This window comes from Moschus berezovskii, chromosome 21 (genome assembly GCF_049115385.1).
Source record: "Moschus berezovskii isolate FMDL1 chromosome 21, NW_MosBer_1.0, whole genome shotgun sequence".
NCBI classification, from domain to species: Eukaryota; Metazoa; Chordata; class Mammalia; order Artiodactyla; family Moschidae; genus Moschus; species Moschus berezovskii.
The window spans coordinates 24,844,488-24,867,854 of record NC_142480.1 but is presented as its reverse complement, the minus strand read 5'-3'; the positions used below and the strand labels follow the sequence as shown (position 1 = coordinate 24,867,854).

At 39.0% G+C, this 23,367-nt stretch overlaps 1 protein-coding gene across 2 annotated transcripts in view; it reads right to left on the bottom strand.

Annotated features, from left to right (window-relative positions):
• Positions 1 to 19,196, bottom strand: part of BAZ1A (bromodomain adjacent to zinc finger domain 1A) — an 86,592-nt gene extending 67,396 nt beyond the window's left edge. The window contains exons 1-3 of one of the 2 annotated variants that reach the window (XM_055418235.2): positions 19,057 to 19,196; positions 18,418 to 18,588; positions 5,027 to 5,305 (exon numbers count right to left, since the gene is read on the bottom strand). In XM_055418235.2, coding sequence (XP_055274210.1) covers positions 5,027 to 5,305; positions 18,418 to 18,530 — 392 coding nt within the window. In that variant the 5' untranslated portion in view covers positions 18,531 to 18,588; positions 19,057 to 19,196. Of the gene's footprint in view, positions 1 to 5,026; positions 5,306 to 18,417; positions 18,589 to 19,056 lie in introns of those variants that run through there. The other variant, XM_088829493.1, reaches the window with a different exon arrangement.
• Positions 19,197 to 23,367: the final 4,171 nt, after the last annotated feature.

The window sequence follows — 23,367 nt, the reverse complement described above, 5'->3', positions numbered from 1 at the left end:
CTCTTGGAACTCAGTAATAAAGATAAATAACCCAATATTAAAATGGGCAAAGGACCAGAGTAGACATTTCTCCAAAGAAAATACATAAATGACCAATAAGCACATAAAATGATGTTCAACATTATCAGTCACTAGGGAAATGCAAATCAAAACTACAAAGAGAAACCACTTCACACCCACTGCTGCTGCTGCTAAGTCGCTTCAGTCGTGTCCGACTCTGTGCGATCCCATAGACAGCAGCCCACCAGGTTCCCCCGTCCCTGGGGTTCTCCAGGCAAGAACTCTAGAGTGGGTTGCCATTTCCTTCTCCAATGCATGAAAGGGAAAAAGGGAAAGTGAAGTTCAGTCATGTCCAACTCCTAGTGACCCCATGAATTGCAGCCTACTAGACTCCTCCGTCCATGGGATTTTCCAGGCAAGAGTACTGGAGTGGGTCGCCCACGCACTAGGATGGCAAAATAAAACAGATGGACAATGTCCATCTGCAAACGAATGGATAAAGAAGTTGTGGTACATATACACAATGAAATATTATTCAGCTATAAAAAAGAACGCATTTGAGTCAGTTCTAATGAGGTGAATTAAACTGTAGCCTATTACACAGAATGAAGTAAGTCAGAAAGAGAAACAACAGTACAGTATATTAACGCACAAATATGGAATTTAGAGAGATGGTAACAAAAACCCTATATGCAAGACAGCACAAGAGACACAGACTCTTGGACTCTGTGGGAGAAGGCGAGGGTAGGATGATTTGAGAGAATAGAACTGAAACATGTATATTACCATAAGTAAAAAGATGACCAGTGCAAGTTCAAAGCATGAAACAGGGCACTCAAAGCCAGGGCTCCAGGACAACCCAGAGGGATAGGGTGGGGAGGGAAGAGGAAGGGGTGTTCTGGATGCAGAGGACACATATGCACCTGTGGCTGATTCATGTCGATGTATGGCAAAAACCACCACAATATTGTAAAGTAATTAGCCTCCAATTAAAATAAACTAATTAATTTTTTAAAAAAAAGAAATGAAAAAAAACCCACATTTATAATAATTAATAAATATGTATGGCTTGGTGAGGATGTGGACAAACTGGAACTCTCATACATTGCTAGCAGGAATGTAAAATGATGAAGCTGCTTAGAAAAGTTGGAAGATGCCTTAAATGCTAAAGATAGAGTTACCATATGACTGAGCAATTCTACTTCTATGTATATACCCAAGAAAACTGTAAACATATGTCTACACAAAAACTTGTACAGGAATGCTTGTAACAACATTATTTATAATTGTCCAAAAGTGGAAATGACTCAAATTTATCTATCCATTGATGAATGGATAAACAATATATGATAGATCCATACAGCAGAATTTATTAATAAAGAGAAATAAAATACTGATACATACTACAACTCAGATGAACCTGAAAAACATTACACTAAGTGAAAGAAACCAAACACAGAAAAGAAAGGTACATATTTTATGATTTCATATATATGAAATATCCTGAATAGACAAATCCACACGGACAGAAAACAGATTAGTGGTTGCCAGGGGATGAGGGAAAACGCAGTTGGGAGGGCCTGTTCATTGGTACAGGATTTACTGGGGTGATGAAAATATGCTGGAATTAGATAGTGGAAACAAGTCACATAACTAAAACCCACTGGGTTGTACACTGGGTGAATTTTACGGTGTGTCTCAATAAACTTTAAAAGCAAAGGTGGATAAAAATATATGCACTGTGGAAGAAAATTCTCCTAACTTCAACTTTCAGAGAGTGGCAAGTGGGAGTAGGAGCACAGATATCTCATACTGTGGATCCTATGGATCCCCATGGAGATAGTGAGTGCCTGCTATTTCTCAGCCACAGAGAAATCCATTGAATTCTCCAAATAAGTCCCCTAAGGATAAGCCTCAAGACACAATTAGGTACAAAGGCCACAGGATCCTGCAGTTAAAGTCAACAGAGATACTGAGGAAACTCAATGTGACGCTTCTCTCATCACTGAAGCTAGGTTTGCCCTAGCCCACCCGGAGGACACCAGAACCTTACCAGTAGCATCATCACCTCATAACTGAATTCAAAGGCTTTCCTGGTGGCTCACTGGTGAAGAATCCTCCTGCCAATGCAGGAGACATGGGCACAAGTAACAAATACATGTTGTTGTTGTTCAGGCGCCAAGTCATGTCTGACTCTTTGCGACCCAATGGATTGCAGCACACCAGGCTTCTCCCTTAAATTTCATGGAGTTTGTCCAAGTTCATGCCCATAATAAATAGATGGGGGTGGTACAATTCCAACCAAAGGAAATTTAGTCAAGTTTAATATATTTTAAAGTTATTTAAACTGAAATTTAAGTGAAAAAGGTGAAAAAATAAGGGTGTATGCAGAAACTAGCACCTAAAGTTGCAGAAATCTCAAGTCAGGCTTGAAGCTTAATTATAATATAAAGTAATAGAAAAACTAGCCAATAATAGAAGGAAAATACTAACTTCCATATAAGACTTGTGGGCCAACAGCAGCATTATTCCCCCAGTAAAATGCCACTATATTCTATTTATATAGCAATTCAAAAATGTGTGCCCGCCCCCACCCTAGCCACGCTCTCATTTTAGTCTCACAAAAATCTGAAAAGATGTCATTGTCCAGCAAGGTCAGTCTGACTCCAAAGCCTAAACCTTCAGTATCACACAATTTTGCTTCCAATAAAACTAAAAATTTATACTTTTTCTCAAACTATAAACAAACATCAAAGACAAAGATATTTTATTAAAACCAAGTGGTGAATGTGTATTTATTGAATTTTTATTCATTATTCCTTAATTCTACTAGTATTCCTTATACATACTTTACATTTACTGAACATTTTAAAAAAAGCAAAAAATGAAACAAAAATATTTGCAATAAGGTGACAAAGAGATTAATATTCTTCATAACAGCCCTCTCACAAATCTACTAATCACAGACAAACCAAAAGAAAAATGAGGAAAGAACCTGAAAAGCATATTAAACACTGAGACATCATCAAATCTGGCAAAGATGAAAAGACCAAAATAATCAGTGTTAGCGTGAGTGTAGGAAACCCAGGCCTAGCCTTTTCGGGCACTCTGGACCTGGTTGCTCCTGAATCACCTCATTTATATGTTGTTTTTAATACCCCACAAGTTGACATGTTTGTCTCTCCCTTAACTGAACTCTTAACGGACATCTTAATCCTTTTTACATCCCCAATAACTGGCATCTACCCTCTAAGTGACACTCATGAATCACCTAAGCAGTATGTGCATGAAAGACAAAATCAGAGCAATCAGAAATATCTGGGCCTGAGATGACAGTGAAGAAGGCTAGACTCTAACAGTATTACTTCCTGAGGCCTCCGCATCTTATCATCCACCCAACTGCTAAAGGCAAAAAAAAGATTGAGTCATCAATGATTTCTCCTTTCACACTCAGATTAAGAACAGCCAATATGTATTATGAAAATAAAGCCTTAAATTACTCAGAAAAATATCAATTTCTTATACTTTACCATTTAAAAGCTTCATAAGCCAGAAGAAGTGTGTTTCTAATGAATAATCAACAAAATTGTGACTCTCAGATTTCCCATTTCTACAATGTATCCAAGTTTACTACTGTCATTAAAGCAATAACTATCTGAAGCCAAAGATAATTGGTACAACTAAAAAAAGCTATGCAAAATTCACTAAACAACTATATTCCTAGATGTAAGCCGTATTTAACTTAGTGTTAAAGGTTAATGTATCGCAATGATTTGTGAGTTAAAAAATACTATTTGCATAAGTCAAATAAAATAATGACTATAAGGAGAAAAAAAACTGCCCTCATCCCCAAATAGGCCCTTTTTGTGATACAGATTGGTATGTTCTTGGTGGGATTACTGGTGACATACCAATCTTTCCTCTTGAAAGTAAAGATATGTCTTTTACTAAATGTCAGGAGACAAAAAATGCTTCAATTTTTACCGTGTTTTACTTCTACATTTAAAAAAAGAACTTATTCAGTAATTCACCAAAATCAAATTCAAACATAAATATCTTTTGGTTTTATAACATTCATATAGAGTAGCATTTAATAAGTGAAATGGATTATATTAAAGACATTATTCTGAAATTATACATAAATTCATGATGATTCTCCAAAATAAGATAATAAAGAACATAATTATTGACATATAATTAAGAATATATATAATAAGTTTTGGCTGCTGAAGTTTAAAATTCAAAAAGAAATAAATTTGTATTCAGGTTAACAAAGAAGGTGAAAAAAGGCATCCCAAAAGAGTCGCTACCTCAAAAGAGGGTATAAAAAGTTTTAATGCAAATAAAGATTACTATAATAAGTATCAGTGACTAGCCAATCATAAATTCTTAACATTTCAGAAAAGAAATGATAATTTTTAACTTAGTGCCACAGATAAACTCATTTTAAATTTCATATATGGAAAATTCACTTTTTTCTGGGTAAAGGAGAAGAGAACTTAGCAAAAATTCTCTTCATCTTATCAAAAATGTAGTCCTCATCAAAGAACTACTAAAACCCAGCAAGAAATATAGGCATATTTAATAGATAACATAGTGACAACATAGTAGATATATTTATCTAAGATCTTTTTACTGTTAAAAAAGAGAGATGAAACTTTGATATAATAGAACACACAATAAATGAAAAAGAGAAGGAAAATGGTTTATAAAGCAACAGACCAATCTTCAAGATATTTTGAGTGAAAAATGGTGTAAAATACAGTATGTTACCTTTCATATTAAAAGGGGCAGGAGACTGTGTGTGTGTATGCATGTGTGTACACGCTTTTGGTGGTCCATACCAAAATCAGCTTTGGAAAAATACATATGAAACTGTTAACACAAGGGTTATCTGGGGCAAGGATAACATTGTAGCTGGAAAGTAGTAAAAGGCAAGCTTTTCCTCATTCCCTCTGCTTGTGTATTTTGAATCTGAGCAATGTGAATGTATGTATATCAAAAGAGAAAATTAAAAGTACTTTACCTTGCACCATTGTTCCTAACGACTTCCACAGTTTCTTCAACAAAATATCGATCCTTGATGTACGCAAAAATATCATCACAAATTTCATGTAAGCGTGAACGATGGGTGAGGTTGGTCAGGTATAAAACTGGAACAATTAGTGGTTCTGGAAAGCTCTGAAGATTCTGTCTCGCTTTTCTTTCTGACTCAAGTGCTTCCTGATAGGTGAGTCCAGGTCTGCCCGTCACAGCACAGCTCCACACAAGACTGTTGCACAGAATGGTTCGCTCAAAAAAGTCACTGATTCAAAAACAAAAACAAAAATGCATTACCTATCATTTCACAAGTTTTATATTAAAAGCTGACAAAGGATTGAGCCTTTATTGCAAAACTTTATACAGAATTATATAAGTCATACAAAAATTTAGGGATTGGTCAATTTACACATTAATACAAATGTAAGAAAAAGTAAATTTAACTAGACATTTATAGTTTTCAATTTAAAGGTACATTCAGCCAAAATTGGACTGTGATTTCTATCAGTTTTGAAACTGAGTGACACAAAATCAACTCAGCCTTTCTTTTTCCTTCTAATTTTTAAGCTTTCTATTCCAAAGCAGTCAAAACACTGAATTCAAGCACTTGACTATGAATTTTGAAAGGGTTTAACATAATAGTGAAAAACTGGGAAATCTAAGCATATAACAGTAAGAGAAAAATTAAATAACTCATAGTACTTCATATAATGAAAACTCAGTCATTAAACAGTAAGAGAGTTCTTAAAAAATTTAAACAGAAAAGACAACTTTCCAGTTTGCGTCCATCCTATATTTTTTTCAAAGTAAAAGCTTACCAAGACAACTTATGGTTCCCAATGGAAAAAGTGGGTGGGACAAATTGGGAGACTGGGATGGACATATACACACTACTATATATAAAATAGATAACTAACAAGGATCTACTGAATAGCATGGGAATTCTACTCAATACTCTGTAACAACCTATTATAGGAAAAGAATCTAAGGTAGATATACATACATGTATAACTGAGTCACTTTGCTGCACACCTGAAACTAATACAACATTGTAAATCAACTATATTCCAAAAAAAATGTAATAAGTAAATATATTAAAAAAAAGCTTATCAAAACAATATATAGAATATGGTCCACTTGTGTTATAATAAAAAAAAGAAAGATGGAAGGAAAGTAGAGAAATGACTTAAAGAAGCATAAAATACTTCTGGAATTATAATACAAAATATATTATATGTTATATTAATACAAAAATCAAGGTAACAGCTACAGAATGGGGACGGGATTAACGGACCATTCTACTCAGTGTTTTTCTACACTGCTGGGATTTCTTACTATGGCACTGATTTCTCTTCAAAACTTTAATTCGGTCATTTTTACAATGCAAGAGATCTATTATAGAGATAGACTTCTAAGGTATATTAAGCAGAAAAAACTCAATCACTGAATGGTATAATTCCACATGCATTAATATAATAATAGCAAAAATGTGCAAAGATCTGTATTTACACAAATACCATAAACAGATGTTCTCTATGGAGAAAGGGAGGAACTGGGAAGAAAGAAAAGAAAATTTGTTATTCTAAATATTTCCATAGTGTGAATTTTTAAAAGTATTTAGTTGATTGCTCGAGGTCTTAGCTGCAACACATGGGATCTTTGATCCCTGTTGAGGCATGCAGGATCTTTACTTGTGGCATGCAGGATCTAGTTTCCTGACCAGGAACTGAACCCATGCCCCTTGCATGGACAGTGTGGAGTCTCAGCCACTCAACCACCAAGAAAGTCCCTATTTGAATTTTTATGATGAGTATTCATGCTTTTGTAACAAAAATATTTTTAAATGGAAAAGGTTAGAAATATGCAAAAAGATGAGCAATAGTTGCCTCTAAGTGGCAAGATTTGGGTAAATATTTTGCCCTGTTCTATATTTTGGTCTCCTTTTCAACAATTATGTGTAACCAACATAACTCACAATTCTCTAACTTTTTCTCCTTCCTGAGATCCACCTTTCCTTCTACTGTCATTCTAAAAAGTGTTAAAAACTATTACATGCGTATTTCCTCATTAGTATATCTGTACAGGTTACCCCTACAGTAGGGTATGATTTCCAAAGAAGATTTTGAGTAATTCCATTAAGAGAGTTTCATTTGTATATTTGTCTGTAGTCTACAAGAACAACAAAAAATAAAACCTATAGAAGTAAAGAGAAACTAATTATATCTTAACATAAGTGAGATCTAAAGAGATAATATACAGAAGCCAAGTTACATGACTGTGCCTGCATGCTAAGTCGTTTCAGTTGTGTCTGACTCTTTGAGACCCTATGGACTGTAGCCTGCCAGGCTCCTCTGTCCATGGGATTCTCCAGGCAAGAATATTGGAGTGGTTTGCCATGCCCTCCCTCCAGGGGATCTTTCTGATCCAGGGGATTGAACCTGCGTTTCTTGGGTCTCCTGCATTGGCAGGCGAGTTCTTTACCACTAGTGCCATCTGGAAAGCCCAGACTAATTCAGTACAAAGAAAAGTCCTTTTGAAGTATGTACCCTTTAGTAATGGAGATAATGGGTGCACATCATTAAAATACAAAGTGAAAAGTGATTATCTTTACTAGACAGAGGCAGATATCCTTTGGGAATTCAGAGGAAGGAGAGACAGGCACAAAAGATCAAGAACTGCTAGGAAACACCTTTGGGAGGAAGTGGCATTAAAAGTTAGGATGAAATGGAAAAGTAGAGTTGAAGAAAAAATATGTCAGAGAGAAAAAACAATGAATATAATCTGATTTTTATAATAAAATCTATGTCAGATAAATAATGTATTAGCTAAGTGAGAGCCAAGAGACATACCCAATCAAGGGTTATCAACAGTGCAGAATAAAATGAACAGATAGATCTTGAAAGAGGTCTTATTCAATTTTTACGGCCCAAAACTGCAGTTCACTTAGAAAGCTTCATAAAAAGTTTTAAACTTTTTCCTTTAGAAACATAGGTTCCCAAGCCACATATTTAATGTGCATAAACTATTCTAATAATTTAAGCTCTATCTAGTATACTACAGGTGACCTCTGCACTATGAGGAGAGAGGAAGAAGGGGTGCTAATCTCCACACAGTCAAAAATCTGTGTGCAACTTTACAATCAGCTCTCCTTATTCACAGTCAACGGTAAGGAAGTGAAGTGAAATGCAAGTCGCTCAGTTGTGCCGGACTCTTTGCAACCCCATGGACTATACAGTCCATGGAATTCTCCATGCCAGAATACTGGAGTGAGTAGCCTATCCCTTCTCTAGAGGATCTTCCCGACCCAGGAATCGAACCGGGGTCTCCTGCATTGGAGGAAGATTCTTTACCAACTGAGCTACCAGGGAAGCCCCAACGCTAAGGAAAAATATACTTCAAATCTAGCTATTTTACACATTAACTAGTCTCTGCCTGTGCTCAGTCACGTCCAGCTCTTTGCGACCCCATGGGCTGTAGCCTGCCAAGCTCCTCTGTCCATGTGCAGTTTTCCAGGCAAGAATACTGGAGTGGGTTGCCATCTCCTACTAAAGGGACTCTTCCCAGCCCAGGGACCAAACCTGCGTCTCCTGCATCTCCTGCACCCGCAGGTGAATTCTTTACCACAGAGCCACCTGGGAAGCCCAACTAGTTTCAGAAAAACAAAATGGTAGCTACACATGCGATTTAAAATTTTCTTGTGGTCCTCATTTAAAAACTTTAAAAGAAATACTAATGAAATCAATACATTTTATTTAACTCAATATATTCCAAAATATTGCAATATGTAATCAATAGAGAAATATTTTACTTTTTTTTGTACTAAGTCTTCAAAATCCAGTAAGTATTTTACATTTATTGTGCATCTTAATTCTGACAGGTGACATTTCAAGTTCTTAATAACCAATGGCTCCTGCATTAGACAACAGAGCTCTAGCCATCGTAGGTCAGTATTTGACAGGCTGGGGTATTTGCAGCCATGGCAGGGGGAAGACTTTTGACTGAGCTGCAATAAACACTACTTATTTATTTTGATTAATTTTTTATTATTGGAGTATAATTGCTTTATAATGTTGTGTTAGTTTCTACTGTACAAAAATGTGAATCAGAATCAGCTTATGTATACATATATCCCCCCTCATCCGTGAGCCTCCCTCCCACCCTATCCCTCATTCTACCCCTCCAGGTCATCACAGAGCAGGGAGCTGAGCTCCCTGAATAAATGTTATTTAGACTTGTTATCACTGTTCACAGTACCAAGGAGAGGAATGGTATAAGCACCACAAACCTCCACTAAACATGTAAATACACAGCAACCAGGGATGGAGAGCTACTTTTCTCCACCAGGTTTCCACAGCCTCTTGGGAAGGGTTTCCACTGTTTGTTTCCTTTGTGCTTACCTATTCTACAAAGCTGCTGTTACAATGTATTACAGCCCTGCTATGCACAAAATCCACCATTAGGAGGAGGGAGGCAGGACACACTCCCACAGTGGTGTGGGGAGCAAGGGGAAATAAAGCGTAAAGCTATCTCTCCCTATTCAACACCCCCTACCAACATGGCACCATCTCTAACATTATATACCTTCACTTCCACTTTTGCAATTCTGCTCTTCACCCATTCATCATACTCATTCAAATGTGTGGGGTTTTGTTAATAAAACTGAACTCTAGGGGATAGGTTACAGTGCCTCTTCAATTTCAATATTATAAGGCTATAAATAATGAAAAACTTCCAAGAAGCACATTTTTATTATTGTGAGGAAAAATTTATAAAATACAAAGTACTATTTTATATCAGTTTAGACTAATATAGATTATTATGTCTCCAACTGATTGCTATAATACATTCCTTCAACAATCTTCTTTACTAGAAATGGGCATAGTACTAGCCCAGAGTTCAAATCCAGACTTCCACCTGTTTTTCTATTTTTATTTGAACACAATATATATAGGTATTGCCTATGACCGCTTTCTCACTACATCCATAGAGTTGGGTAGGTGCAACAGACACCTAACAGCCTGAAAAGCCTACAATACTGACTATCTGACCCTTTAAGAAATTGTTTGATGACCCCTGCCCTTTACTATTATTTCATAAGGAAAAATTGCTTCTGAGTTACCAGGTCAAGTACTGGTAAGAACACACTTCTAAGGGCAACATTTCTGTTAACTTGCTGAGTATCTGGAAAACTAAAAACCTAGTAGAATAAGGTGAAGAACGAAGTGACATAAAAAACAGAAATCAAATACAATTAAGAAAAGATAAATGTAAAGCATACTCTATTTATTTAATGGCCCAAACTATTAACTAGACATAAAACAAGAAAGATCCAGCACAAAACTGCAGAAAAAATCTAAGGGACATAAGCAAGCTCCTCCATCTGCAAAATAATTAGTAACTGAAAAACGCAGCCATAGGTTAAAAACTAACATAACTCGACTAAAACAGCATATGGCATGCAATGGATGGAAAGTATGGTTTATGAACTTAGAAAAGCAGTAACTATTAAAAAAGACATCATGGATTGGTCTAACAATTGCTTTCACTGAAGGGGTTACAAGAGCAGATTAGGTGCTAATTATGGGCATGGTAGACTAAACATGTCTTATAGACAGAAAAAGCTGCAAGAGGAAAATTACGTTTGCTTTGGTGAGGGGGAGTTCAATTAATAAAAAAAAATAAAGTTTAAAGACACTTTAACAAGATATTACTTTGCACTTAGTGCTGTCTCAGTCAGACTTAGATAGTGACATACAAGGTAAGCTCCTAAAATCTTCAGATGACACTAAGGTGAGGAATGGGTTTCCCAGGTGGCGCTAGCGGTAAAAAAAAAACTGCCTGCCAATGCAGGAGATGCAAGAGACCAGGGTTCGATCCTGGTGTTGGGAAGATCCCCTGAAGGAGGGCATGATAATCCATTCCAGTATACTAGCTTAGAGAATCCCGTGGACAGAGAAGCCTGGTGGGTTACAGTCCATAGAGTCAGACACGACTGAAGTGACTTTGCATGAATGCAAGGTGAGGAATAGCAATACAGATTTTTTAATCTAGACACTAAAGCCTTAAGTACAAATCAACAAAGGTGAAACATGATGGCTCCATCTTTCAGGACCCAACTTAGATGTTATCTCCTATTTGAGGGCTTCCTCATTCCCCCAGAAGTTTTCAGCTCCATTGTCTATCTTTCTATTACACTGGCTCCACAGCATATGTGATTTATATCACTGTGTTATAGACACACATTCACTTCTCACTAGAGGGGGACACATTATCTTAGCATCTCCAAAGACATTCCAAAGTATAGCATCAAGAATAAACAAATATCTTCTCATTGGCAGTCCGCATTTACTTTGATGTGTATCTAAAAGGTGGCTCAGCTGGTAAAGAATCCACCTGCCAATGCAGGAGACACAAGAGATGCGGGTTCGATCCCTAGGTCAGGAAGATCCTCTGGAGGAAGAAATCGCCATCAGTATTCTTGACTGGAAACTCCCATGAACAGAGCCTGGCAGGCTACAGCCCACGGGGTCACAAAGAATCGGACATGACTGAGCACACACACATGCATGCACATGTGAATGAAGAGGAAAGTATCTGAATCTCAGCTTTGCTACTTGTACAATATGACTTGGGTACTTCATACAAACGTCATTAAATTTGTTTCTCTTTCTATAAAATAGGGATAATGTGTTCCATAAATAGTTAATATGAAAATTAAATAATACAATATGCCTAATATACTAAATGTGTCCTCAATAAACAGCAATCCTTATTGTTTAGATATCCTACTTGCGGAGAAATCCTAGAATACCCAGAAGAATAACTTTTATGGTAGAGGAATAACGCCAGAGGAACACACATAAGACTTGAGACTCTTTGAAGAGAATGTTTGGCACTGGGAAAGAGGGTAGGAAAAGGGATTAACTGCAGAGGGATTATTAGCGAACACCCAAAATTCATAAAATCTTATCAACAGTAGAGTGGTAGACTAGTTGCAAATGCAAAGAGGGTTTTTGAAGGTGTGCAGATTCCTTAGAAATGACTTGCATACTCTTCTCACAAGAGGTGTAATCTATTTCACCATCCATTTAATCTGAGCCAGACTTGAGATTGGCTTTGACCAACATAATACAGAAATGACATTGAGAGATACTATCACCCTCCTGGAACCCTGAGACAAGGGTCTCAAGTTAGCTTTCTAAGGATGAAAGACCACATGGTGTGAAATGCCATTTAATATACACATATACTATGAATATATTAAATCATCACATAGTACACTTCAGATATCTCACATCTCTATTTGTCAATTATAGCTCAGTAAAGCCATCCGAGCTGAGGTCCCTGACATATGACTGAGGCTACCTCTCACTCCATCTAGCCTCAGCCTAGCCTGACTTGAGCTAAATGAGCACAGAGAGGCCAGCAAAACCCACAACGGTAACTCGAGGAATAGAGGGCAATTGTAATGGATGGCTGTTTTGAGCCACTAAGTTTCAGGCTGGCCTGTTATAAGTAACTGATATACATACTCTGCCTGAAGAAGAGAAACAAGGTAGCCTGCGAAGCAGATAAAAGGTTAAGACTTGAAAAGTATTTAGGATGTGTATGTAATTTAACCGGAACCATGAGAAAGTTGGTATTGTGTGAATTCTGAGGCACTTTTGACATGTTGTAGGAGTGATGTGAACTTTCTTGAGTTTTACACATTCATAAGTGAATGTATCTCGTGCCTTTGTTGGTTTTCTGTGAGCTGTAGTTTCTGGGAAGTGAGCAGCTCTAATTCCTGTAACTCTTGTAACCCAGTCACTCGTGTGCCTCCTTCAGGAGGATTCAGTGCGGCTGTGGTGCTGTTATCCCTCTGACAGGAACTCTAACTCAGTGTAAAGCCCCAAAGATCTGTTACTTATTTTTATTTTATATTGTACTACATCTTACAGTGTTACATTTGTTTTAGGTGTATAGCAAAGTGATACAGTCATATATATATATATATGAATTAACAAAAGCAGTTCCCGTTTTTTGATGGGGAGCTTGTGGTTTATAATATAAATGGCATTATTTTGAGAGAGGGATAACTTAGGTATGGCATTGGGTTTTTTTTCTTTTTGCATCTTGAGGCAGTTGTAAAATAACTTAATGTAGCTTTTTGCAACTGTGTAGTCTATAGATTTTTTTTCATTTGGTGAAATTTTAACTGTTAATGTAGAATTTATTTAAAAATAAATAAGTTACTAAAAAAAAAAAAGAAAAGTATTTAGGAATCTCTTCTATACCCTCCACAGAAAAAGGACTCCGAGACCCAAGTATCTGAACCATGTGGCAGACTTACTCCTAAAGAGAAGCTGAACATCTAGTTTGAAGTCACTAGTTATTGAGATTATCCATCTTTCCTTGAAAACCCTTTTCTCACAGAATGTCCTTCTGATAAATCTAGTTGATTTCATACATAGCTGATTATCAGTTTGGGAACTCGTCTATGTGAAGGACATTTTTGCCCACTGTAAGTTAATGGCATTCTGATTTGTACGTATAAAATCTAGAACTTAATCACTTGGGGGTGTAGTAAAAAAGTCAAATATCTGAGCAGACAGCAGATAGTGGTACCTACACAAAGATCTAGGCAGCAGTCCCTATGTTTTTGGTGTACACTTATGCAAACTTTAACAAATATTAGGAAGAATTCTCTATAATAAGCATTAGTGAAGTCACTTAGTCATGTCCAACTCTTTGCGATCCCATGGACTGTAGCCTACCAGGCTCTTCCGTCCATGGGATTTTCCAGGCAAGAATACTGGAGTGGGTTGCCATTTCCTTCTCCAGGAGATCTTCTCGACCCAGGGACTGAACCCAGGGGTCTCCCGCATTGTAGACAGACGCTTTACCATCTGAGCCACCAGGGAACATATAATAAGCATTATGTGTTGGTAAATAAGAACAGAAACTCTAGAGTCTTAAGTATGTGAGTGAGAACTCTAGAGTCACCAATTGCTAGATAGGTAGTTTTGGACACTGATCTTGGACTTAATTCTTCTTACCCCAATCCCAGCTTTCTCATCTGCAAAAAGAGGACAGAAAGGACTGAATCAACAAGGGAAGACCTAATGAACAATGAAAACAGGATGTTTTATAAACCAGTCACACTTTTCATTACAGTCAGGTTGAAACATAAAACTGGTTTGTCAGTGATGTTGTGGAAGAGATTCCTGCATTGTATACGAAAAATGTGACTCACATAAAGATGGGAAATACATTCCAAGAGTCTAAATGCCTAAAAAAAGAAGTCACTTTATTGAGGAGATTCAAATCACTAGGTAATACAAATCATTTTCCTATCCTACAAAACTAGGATTTCTGGGATTCAGATCTAACTATTCCATTTCCACAGACCAAAAAAAAAAATTTAATGAAATTGTTGTCAGCTAACTAAATTATAGAATAAATGTTTATTTAAGAGAGTAAATTATGTACTTTATTTGGCTTGCTTTATCTATTCTTATATTTTTTTCCCTTAGGTTTCATATATAAGTGAGATCATAAAGTATTTGCTTTTCTCTGTCAGACATTTCACTTAGCATAATGCCCTCAAGGTTCATAGGCATTGTTGCAAATGAAAGATTTCGTTCTTTTTAAAGACTGAATAATATTCTATTGTGTATTCTGTACCCATCTATCCATCAGTGGACACTTAGGTTGTTTCTTCATCTTGGCTACCGGAAATAATGCTGCAATGAACACTGGGGCAGCATATATCTTTTAAAAAAGAATTAGTGTTTTCATTTTCTTTGGATAAATACCCAGAAGTGGAATTGCTGGATCATATGGTAGTTCTATTTGCAATTTTTTGAGGAACCCCTATATTATTTTCTGTAATGGCTGCACCAATTTATATTCCTACCAACAGTGCATGAGAGTTCGTTTTTCTTTACATCCTCCCCATAGGATACTTCGTCTTTTTGATATTATAATAATAGCCATTCTAACATATGTGAGGTGATAACTCATAGTTTTCATTTGTCTGTCCCTTATGATTAATGATGTAAAGCATCTGTTGGCTCTTGAATATCTTCTTTGGAAAACTACCTATTCAGATCTGTCCATTTTTAAATCTAATTATTTTGTTATTTTTTGCTGTTGAATTGTATGAGCTCTTTATATATTTAGAATATTAGCCCCTTACCAGATATAAGATTTACAGCTATTTTCTGCCATTTAGTAGGCTGCCTTTTCATTTTGTTAATGCTTTTTGCTGTGCAGAAGCTTTTCAGTTTGATGTAGTCTCACTATTTTTGCTTTTACTTTTGGTGTTGGATTAAAAAATCATTGCCAAGACCTATGTCAAGGAGCTTACCATTTATGTTTTCTTCTAGAAGTTTTGTGGTTTCAGGTCTTATGTTCAAGTCTTTAATCCATTTGGAGTTAATTTTTGTTTATGGCATAAGACAGTGGCTCAGTTTCATTCTTTTGCACTCTAGCTTATGCATTTGCCTTAATGTGCTATTTTTTAGGTCTTCTTTAATTGTGGAAAGCAGGTCAAACAAGAGTTAGCAATTAGTTAAAGAGAATATAGTTCAAAAATAAATAAAGGAGTTTGAACCGTATAAGTGATTATACTTATGATAAGAATACATCTTTGTCATAGTCCCTGTCCCCAAGAATTCGGAGTCCAGAAAAAGAGACAATGTGATGCAACAAACACATTACATTACAGAGCAATAACTGCAGATGTTACACTAGATAAAATGGAGGTGGTGACCACTGCTGCTGGAAGGACAAAGGAGGAAGTGTTCGGCTATAATATCAAGTAAGATAGACAAAGCATTACTTAGCAATTAAAAGGTCACTGGCAACCTCTATTAACCAGAGTTAGAGGCAGTTACTTTGCCTTGTGCTGGGAAGTGAATGAGGTGGGAGCTGTTGTAAAAATCTTTGAGACTGATTAAAACTATATTCAAGACATCAAAAACCTGAGCAAATAGGTAAGCATAGTGATCTTTAGACAAATACAAAAGAATATTCAAATTTATGCACTTAAAGGATAATCTTCAAACAAATTCACATAAATCAATTTGTAATTTAATGAATTAGTGAAAACAGAAGCTTCCATCACAGTTTCTCCAGATTTGTGGCAAGGGTCAGATCACCATAATCTGCAGACTACCATTCATCATGAATGCATTTTTAGAAAAATCTCTTTGTAATCATATAAAAGAAAGTAATTCAAATAAATTTTAACACAAATGGCAATCTTCTTCCAATTTTGCAATTCAAAGTCATAAACATTAATAGCCAAGAACATCTCTAGTTCTGCTTTGCTCAGGATATATGATTAAATATTTTTGCTCCCAAACCAATCCTAACCCCTAAACTGCTGGTAATTTCCAAAAATCCAAACACTTCAGCACAGAGAAAACAGAAAATAAACAAACCAAAAAAACTAGTTTTTTTTTTCTTTTTGAATGTTAATGTCATAAGACAACAAAGGAAGCAGTTCCTTAACATTAATGGAAGGTAGGTTTGGAATACCAAAAGTCTCCTTTATTTGGCATTTCGGATTTCTCCATGATTATATTAACAATAAATTATCAAGAACCTAAGTATTTGAAAAGTGTTTAATTCAAAGAGGATAATGGTCATATTTATGCTCCCTTCTAAGAAGAGTGTCTCAAAAATTATGACTGCTTACATGAAAGAAGAAAAGTCTGAAATTTAACCCCATTTCCTACCTTGTTGACACTTTTAAATACAACTTTGTGAAAAAATTCAGAATTACCAAGGATTTTAACTTAAATCTTCTTTAAAAATAAGACAACATCCTTGTCAAGTTACTTAATCCAAATTCACTTAAGTAGTTACAAGAGTGAACTCTATTTGAGTAACAAAACAAGTCTGTACAGGAGCAGAGTAAGATGTGCACTCTTATTTATTTAAAAGTATTGTGTGCTGAAAAACGTCTTTAGATGTAACACGTTTACGTGTAACTCCTGTGGAGCTGGAGAAAAAGAAGACTTACTTAAAAATAAAAGCTTAAAGGAAACGTCATTTCTAACCACTGTTCATTCCTCAGACAGGTGCAGATGCCTAAAGCCCTCCTTCCATCAAGCCCCCACTCAGAAAAGGTGCCTCCTACACACAATTTATTTGGTTGCTATAACACTTGGGTTTCTAAGCCACAAAGGGATTTCTCCTGAGTGGAGAGGATAAAGCATAAGAAAAAGGGAGGGTCCGGCTGTTTCAGCGATTGATCAGTTCAGGTTCTCACTTGGAGATCCTGCTTAAACACAGAGATCTGAAACACCCCGTTGTTAAGTGTCACAGGACAAGGCGATCTCTTGGGATACACCAGGCAAGGGACTAAAATTTTAGGGGTTGAAACTACACACGCAGCAGCTCGGGATTCTTATCAAAACAATAGCGAGTGGCACATGTCAGGCAGCCCACATGCTCAGGGGGGATAAAGAGGAGGCTGGTTAGGGTTGGAGTTGAACTTGTCTTAACCCCCTCCCCCAACTCCCACCGCCGCGCTCCGGGCCACGGGAAAGTGAAAACGAGGGGCCGCCCGGGGCCCGGCTCTCTGCCCCTCCTGCTCCCCCGCCCAGCCCGACTTCTTCCTCACCCGGTCTCCCGGGGGCGGAGACGCCAAGTTCCCCGGGGCCGGGAGTTAGTCACCGAGAAGAGGCGGTGACAGAGCGCACGGCTCGCTTCGCACACTACGAGGCCTAGCCGCGCGGGACCGGAGGCGGCCGGCCGAGGATCTGGTGTCCCGCGCTCCACGGCCCCCGGCCCGTCGGGGACGCCCCCGGTGCCCCGAGTCTCAACTCCGCTCCCACCCGACCCGCGCCCCTACCCGGGGCAGCTCCAACGTCAGGCTCCGCTCCTGACCGAGGAGAACGACGCCCAGCCCCGGCCGTTTCCTGCCCCCGGGGGCGGGGATTCCCTCCCCGGGCCGGGGGACGGCGACTCCGTGCCGCTGACCCGAGAGGGGATCCCCTCGGCCGCCGGGCGGGGATCCCGGAACTGGCCCCGGAGCGCGCGTGTGGCCGCGGCGGGGAGGGGCGAGGCGGGGAGTTTCCGCCGCTCGGCGGCCGGGTGGCAGCCGCGACCAGAAGCGGTCCCCGCAGCCGGCGGGGACCAAAGGCTCCTCCGCCCCGGCCGGCTGTCCCTCACGCGCGCCGCGGCCGCTCGGGCCGCCTGGGGGCCCCGCGCAGTCACCGGGTCGGGCTCTGGGGGGCCAGGGAAACGCGGGCCCGCAGCCACCCGTCACTTTCGAGTCGCCCCGCCAGCAGCCCGGGGCGAGGAAAAGGAGAGAGACAAAAGGACGCTGGGGAGGGAGTCCCCACACTCCCTCGCACCCCCCGCGCCCGGCCCGGCCCTTACTCGTAGTGGCGGAAGATCTCGTTGGTGACTTTACAGTAGAAAACTTCCTCGTCGGGCCGCAGGTCCGCGGGCGGCTTCTGTCTCACAAACGGCTTTCGGTGTAGCAGCGGCATCTCGCGTCCGCCCGCGGGCTCACCCGGACCCTCGGCCGCCCGCGCCGGCCCCGCTTCCCTATCAAAATTGGAGGGAAAGGAAAGCCGGTAAGGTAGGGAGCGCTCGGCGGCGGCGGCGGCGGCGTGGGCCGGTCCGCGTGCCGGGGGAAGCTCGGCTGCCTTTTGTGTGACTGACCCACCGCGGCTGCCACCCGAGCCGAGGTGGCTGCTGTCGCGACCCGGGGAGTGAACCGGCGGAGCCGCCCCACCTCCGCACGCCCGGCCGCCGGCTCACAAAGGGGCCGGACGCCCTGCGGCGGGCGGTGCGGGAGCGGCGGCCCCCTCCCCCAGCGCCCGCTCCCTGCCGCCGCCGCCGCCGCCGCCGCCGCCGGGCTCACAACGTGCTCGGCGCGCAGCCGGCCGGCCCGACGCCGCGAGGGAGCTCGCTGCGGGCGGACCCCGGCGCCGCTCCGCTTTGTTCCCCCGCTCGCCTACACTTCCCTGCCGGCGCCGGCCGGCTACCGAGTGACCGCACCGAGCCCCTCACCTGCGAGCACGCCGGCTGCCACTTCTCCACCTTCTCAACTACAAAGGCGGCGAGGGGAGGCTCGGTCCCCCCGGGGGGTCGCTTCTGGCCGCCACGCCGCCCCGCCTGCCGCCGCTTCGCCCGCTGCCACGGCCTGGCTCCGCGCGGGGGATCGCGTCCCACCGCCACTTCCCCGCCTCTCGGAGCTCCTGGGAAGTTTCTGATCTACTTTCGGCTCTGAAGGAGGAAGAGCTGTTGGGAGGAGCTTTTCACTTCTCGCTTCTACCTTTTTATTGGCTACTCGATGACTTTTACAGCCTGTCACTGATACAGGAAGAGACGGCGGAGAGCTTGGGAGAGCTACATTATTAATTAATGGAGCAACCCCTAGTGAAGAATCAGAAGCATCCTCCATGTTTGCGATTATCAGCCCAAAGATCTGGGGAGAGCGCTGGGGTTTCATAAACACACGGCTAACAAAGTAAAAGCCTTCCTCTTCAAGTTTGACACCAGCGCTTGGTTCCACGATGGGAAAAGGATTCCGATTAAGATTTAACTTGTATTTTAAGGATGGGACGAGAGATAAGGAATAAGAAATGAATAACCTTTTGAAATTTTCTTCTTCAGAATTAGAATTCTCATGTCTAAAATAAAATACTTTGCTAGTGTAAACATTCATCTCGAAAAGAAGATACTTTTCTTGACAGCCGTGCTCTTTAATACTTAGGATAATTCAAAGATTTAGCAGAAGAAAAGACCAAAAAGAAAAGTATACGTCAGAAAATGTCATCATGCCTGTAGGACGACCCCCACATATTTAAAAACCACACCTTTAAAAAGTAATGTTTAGAATACGCCGCTGAAAATATGTGCGAGGGATCAATATTTAGTTCAATCGCCCAGAATTTCAAAGATTATGAATTTACTATTGAAATTTCCCCTAAAACAACTTTCCCATATTTATGAGTTCCATTTGTGAAACTAATTTTAATGCATATAATGCATGTGACTTATGAATTAAAAAGAATTGTCAAAATATGCTTGCCATCTTTGTATTAAATGGTCATTTTTGCTACTGCCCTGACATTCCCTTATTTGCAGATTAACATGTAAGAATGGGTCTAAAAGTCTGAACAGTCATTCAAAAAAGGATGAAGTAATACTATGAAATGATCTCAGTTATAGAAACAATGTGGGATCATCTCTGTATCTTCAAATTAAGTACATAATTACATTGGAGCAGAAAATGTTAGAATTCTATCCAAATCTCAAGAGTTATTTCTAAACTTCTTTTAAAATACTTCTATGGTGGCTAGCAAAATAAAACTCTGTGATTCAAAAATCATTAATAAAATTAATGCATCTAGTGTACAGTCGAAGAAGCTTGGAAATGCTCTCAGTAGTAAGTATATTCTTTAGCCTGGATAAAGTCTTCGAAAAATTATGAATGCAGGATTTGGTGTTTTAAACTGGTCTCCAATTAGTACACTGAGTAGTGATAATATAGAATTCTCTACCTATAAAGTAACTTCCCAGATAAAAATGTTAGAACCCACAAAGATAAACTCAAAATGGGGACAAGGAGAATGGATAATTTTCAACCAATATTGAACCATCACTCTCACAACTCAAAATCCCACTTTAACTGTTAAGGCAAAATTAGATGCAATTTTATCTAATTATATAGTATTTATTTTTCTTAGATCTCACTATTTACTAAGCTAAAATAATCTTGTTAAAATCATGATCAAAAATAGTAATGTTGATTTTACTTTTATTAAATACAAATTTTTAAACAATTGGATTCTTTATACTAACCTAAAATTAAAATTTTACTCTACTTCAAACTACTACCATCTAATTTTCCCAACTACCATACCCAAATTTCAGTACCATCATAACTCAGTTCTCTGAGTTACATACATAGGATTTACTTTAATTTCTGATATTTAATCATTGTTATACATAGTTATTATTTTTGAACATGTTTAGTAAATTATAATTAACATATTCTAAGTTTATTTTTTATATGCTTATATTTGATCAAATCAATAGAATGGCTAAGGTACCTCAAAATAACACTTCTAAAATTATCCTACATGTTTACTACTGAAAACTTACCTAATGTATTATTAATTTCATATATTGGTATCATGATCACTTTCTTGCTTCTTTACTACTTCTAGACTGTTGAGAATGAAAAGCTGATTGCTGTATTCAGAAAGTAGTTAAAGGATACTGTCATGAAATAGGATTTTGTGTTTTTAAAAAATTGAAAACATTGTAAAGGAAACTATGAAAGAGTATCACAAAGAAAAAAAGAGAAATCAATGACATTAATTTAAAATTTTATCAATTTAATTCAGTTAAACATTTGTCCTCTATTTATGTGCCAAGACACTGTACTAGCTTATGTAAAGGATACAATATAAATGTATCCTGACCTCAAAAAATGTATAATCTTGTAGGAAAGAGATGATGTAAGGGCAAATAACTAATACAAGAATTGTGTGAGTCCTAATGATCATGAGTAATACAATGCAAAAAGAGACGTAGAAAGGATTAAAAGAAAATATAGAAGGGGGACCCAGGGTGGGTCCTAAATGAAGTCATTCACAGGGCATGATTTGAACGGCAACAGAAAGCTCATGTTTCAGCATATCCTCTCAAGTCTCAAGATGCAACCCTCCACTCCATTACCCCTCTGGATGAAGAATCCAGTGGCCACCACTTAAATGTGAAGTGTAAATATACTAGTTAGGCAGCACATATACCAATCTAATACCATCAAGACTAGTTTAATATTTGAGAAGATATACTGCCTTTGAACTGTGGTGTTGCAGAAGACTCTTGAGAGATCCAACCAGTCCATTCTAAAGGAGATCAATCCTGGGTGTTCATTAGAAGGACTGATGCTAAAGCTGAAACTGCAATACTTTGGCCACCTCATGCGACGAGTTGACTCACTGGAAAAGACTCTGATGTTGGGAAAGGTTGGGGGTGGGAGGAGAAGGGGACGGCAGAGAATGAGATGGCTGGATGGCATCACCGACTCGATGGACATGAGTTTGAGTGAACTCCGGGAGTTGGTGATGGACAGGGAGGCCTGGCATGCTGTGATTCATGGGGTCGCGGAGAGTCGGACACGACTGAGCGACTGAACTAACTGAACTGAACTGAACTGCCTTGGATAGGTGAAGACAAGGCTATGAAATACGTATTGTTTTAAAAGCTTGAGCTAGAACTTTGCCTGTCTTCTACTGACTGATTAAGAAAGGCTTTACTTAGGTGATTTGGTGAGACAGTAATTATCTGGAACTGAAAGAAAGCTTTGGGAACTCTTTTTTTTTTAACACATCTTTAAAAATTATTTTTATTAAGCTTTTCGGAACTCAATTCTCTCATTTTGCAGCTGAAGAAATGGAAGTTCAGGAACTGAAATCTAGGCCTCCCGACTCCTTGTCTAGTATCTTTAGACGTGGGTTTGATAACATTTAATTTTCTTGTAAACCCTACTTGCACTGTATCTATAAATGAGCTAAAATACTATTACAGATCCTTCCTAAACTGCTAAAATGTTTAAGGGGATAAGATATACAACTCATGATCAGAAACAATAGTTTTTGAGAATTATCCAGAAAAGCAGTCGGGGTAATACGAATCTTAAATTTGTCCAGTTGAAGAGCTGACAAGACCTATCTCCATGTTTCAGTAAACACATCTAACAAATATAAACACTGAATGTCCCTTCCCTCTAAGTTGCAGTTATACAAGTATTTAGAGGATAGCTGAGAAAGGTGTCTTATAAATATATACAAGGAATATCTTCAACTTCACAACTCCTTTCCATAGTATCTCTGACACCAGTCTCAACTGTGTGATCTCTTTACGTGCGTGCATGATTGCTAAGTTCCTTCAGTCATGTCTGACTCTGTGCGACCCTATTGACTGTATTCCGCCAGGCTCCTCTGTCCATGGGATTCTCCAGGCAAGAATACTGCAGTGAACTGTCATGTACTCCTCTAGGGGATCTTGATCTCTCTTTAATGTTTTTATAATTCATGGCAATTTTGCCTATAAAGGATTTTTATATATTGTTCTTTAGAAGCAGTGAGTACCCGAAACCATTGGCTTTGTATTAGGATAGAGGTGCTAGACCTTAGCTGCCCATTGAAATTACCAGAGGGGTTTTTGAAAGATACTGATGCTTGGGTCATATCCTAGACTAATTAATACAATCTCTAGGGGAGGGACCCCAGTGTTTGGGGTTTAAAAATCAACTCAAGTTAAAAAAAAGATCAACTCACGATTCTAATAATCTGCCAAGTTGAG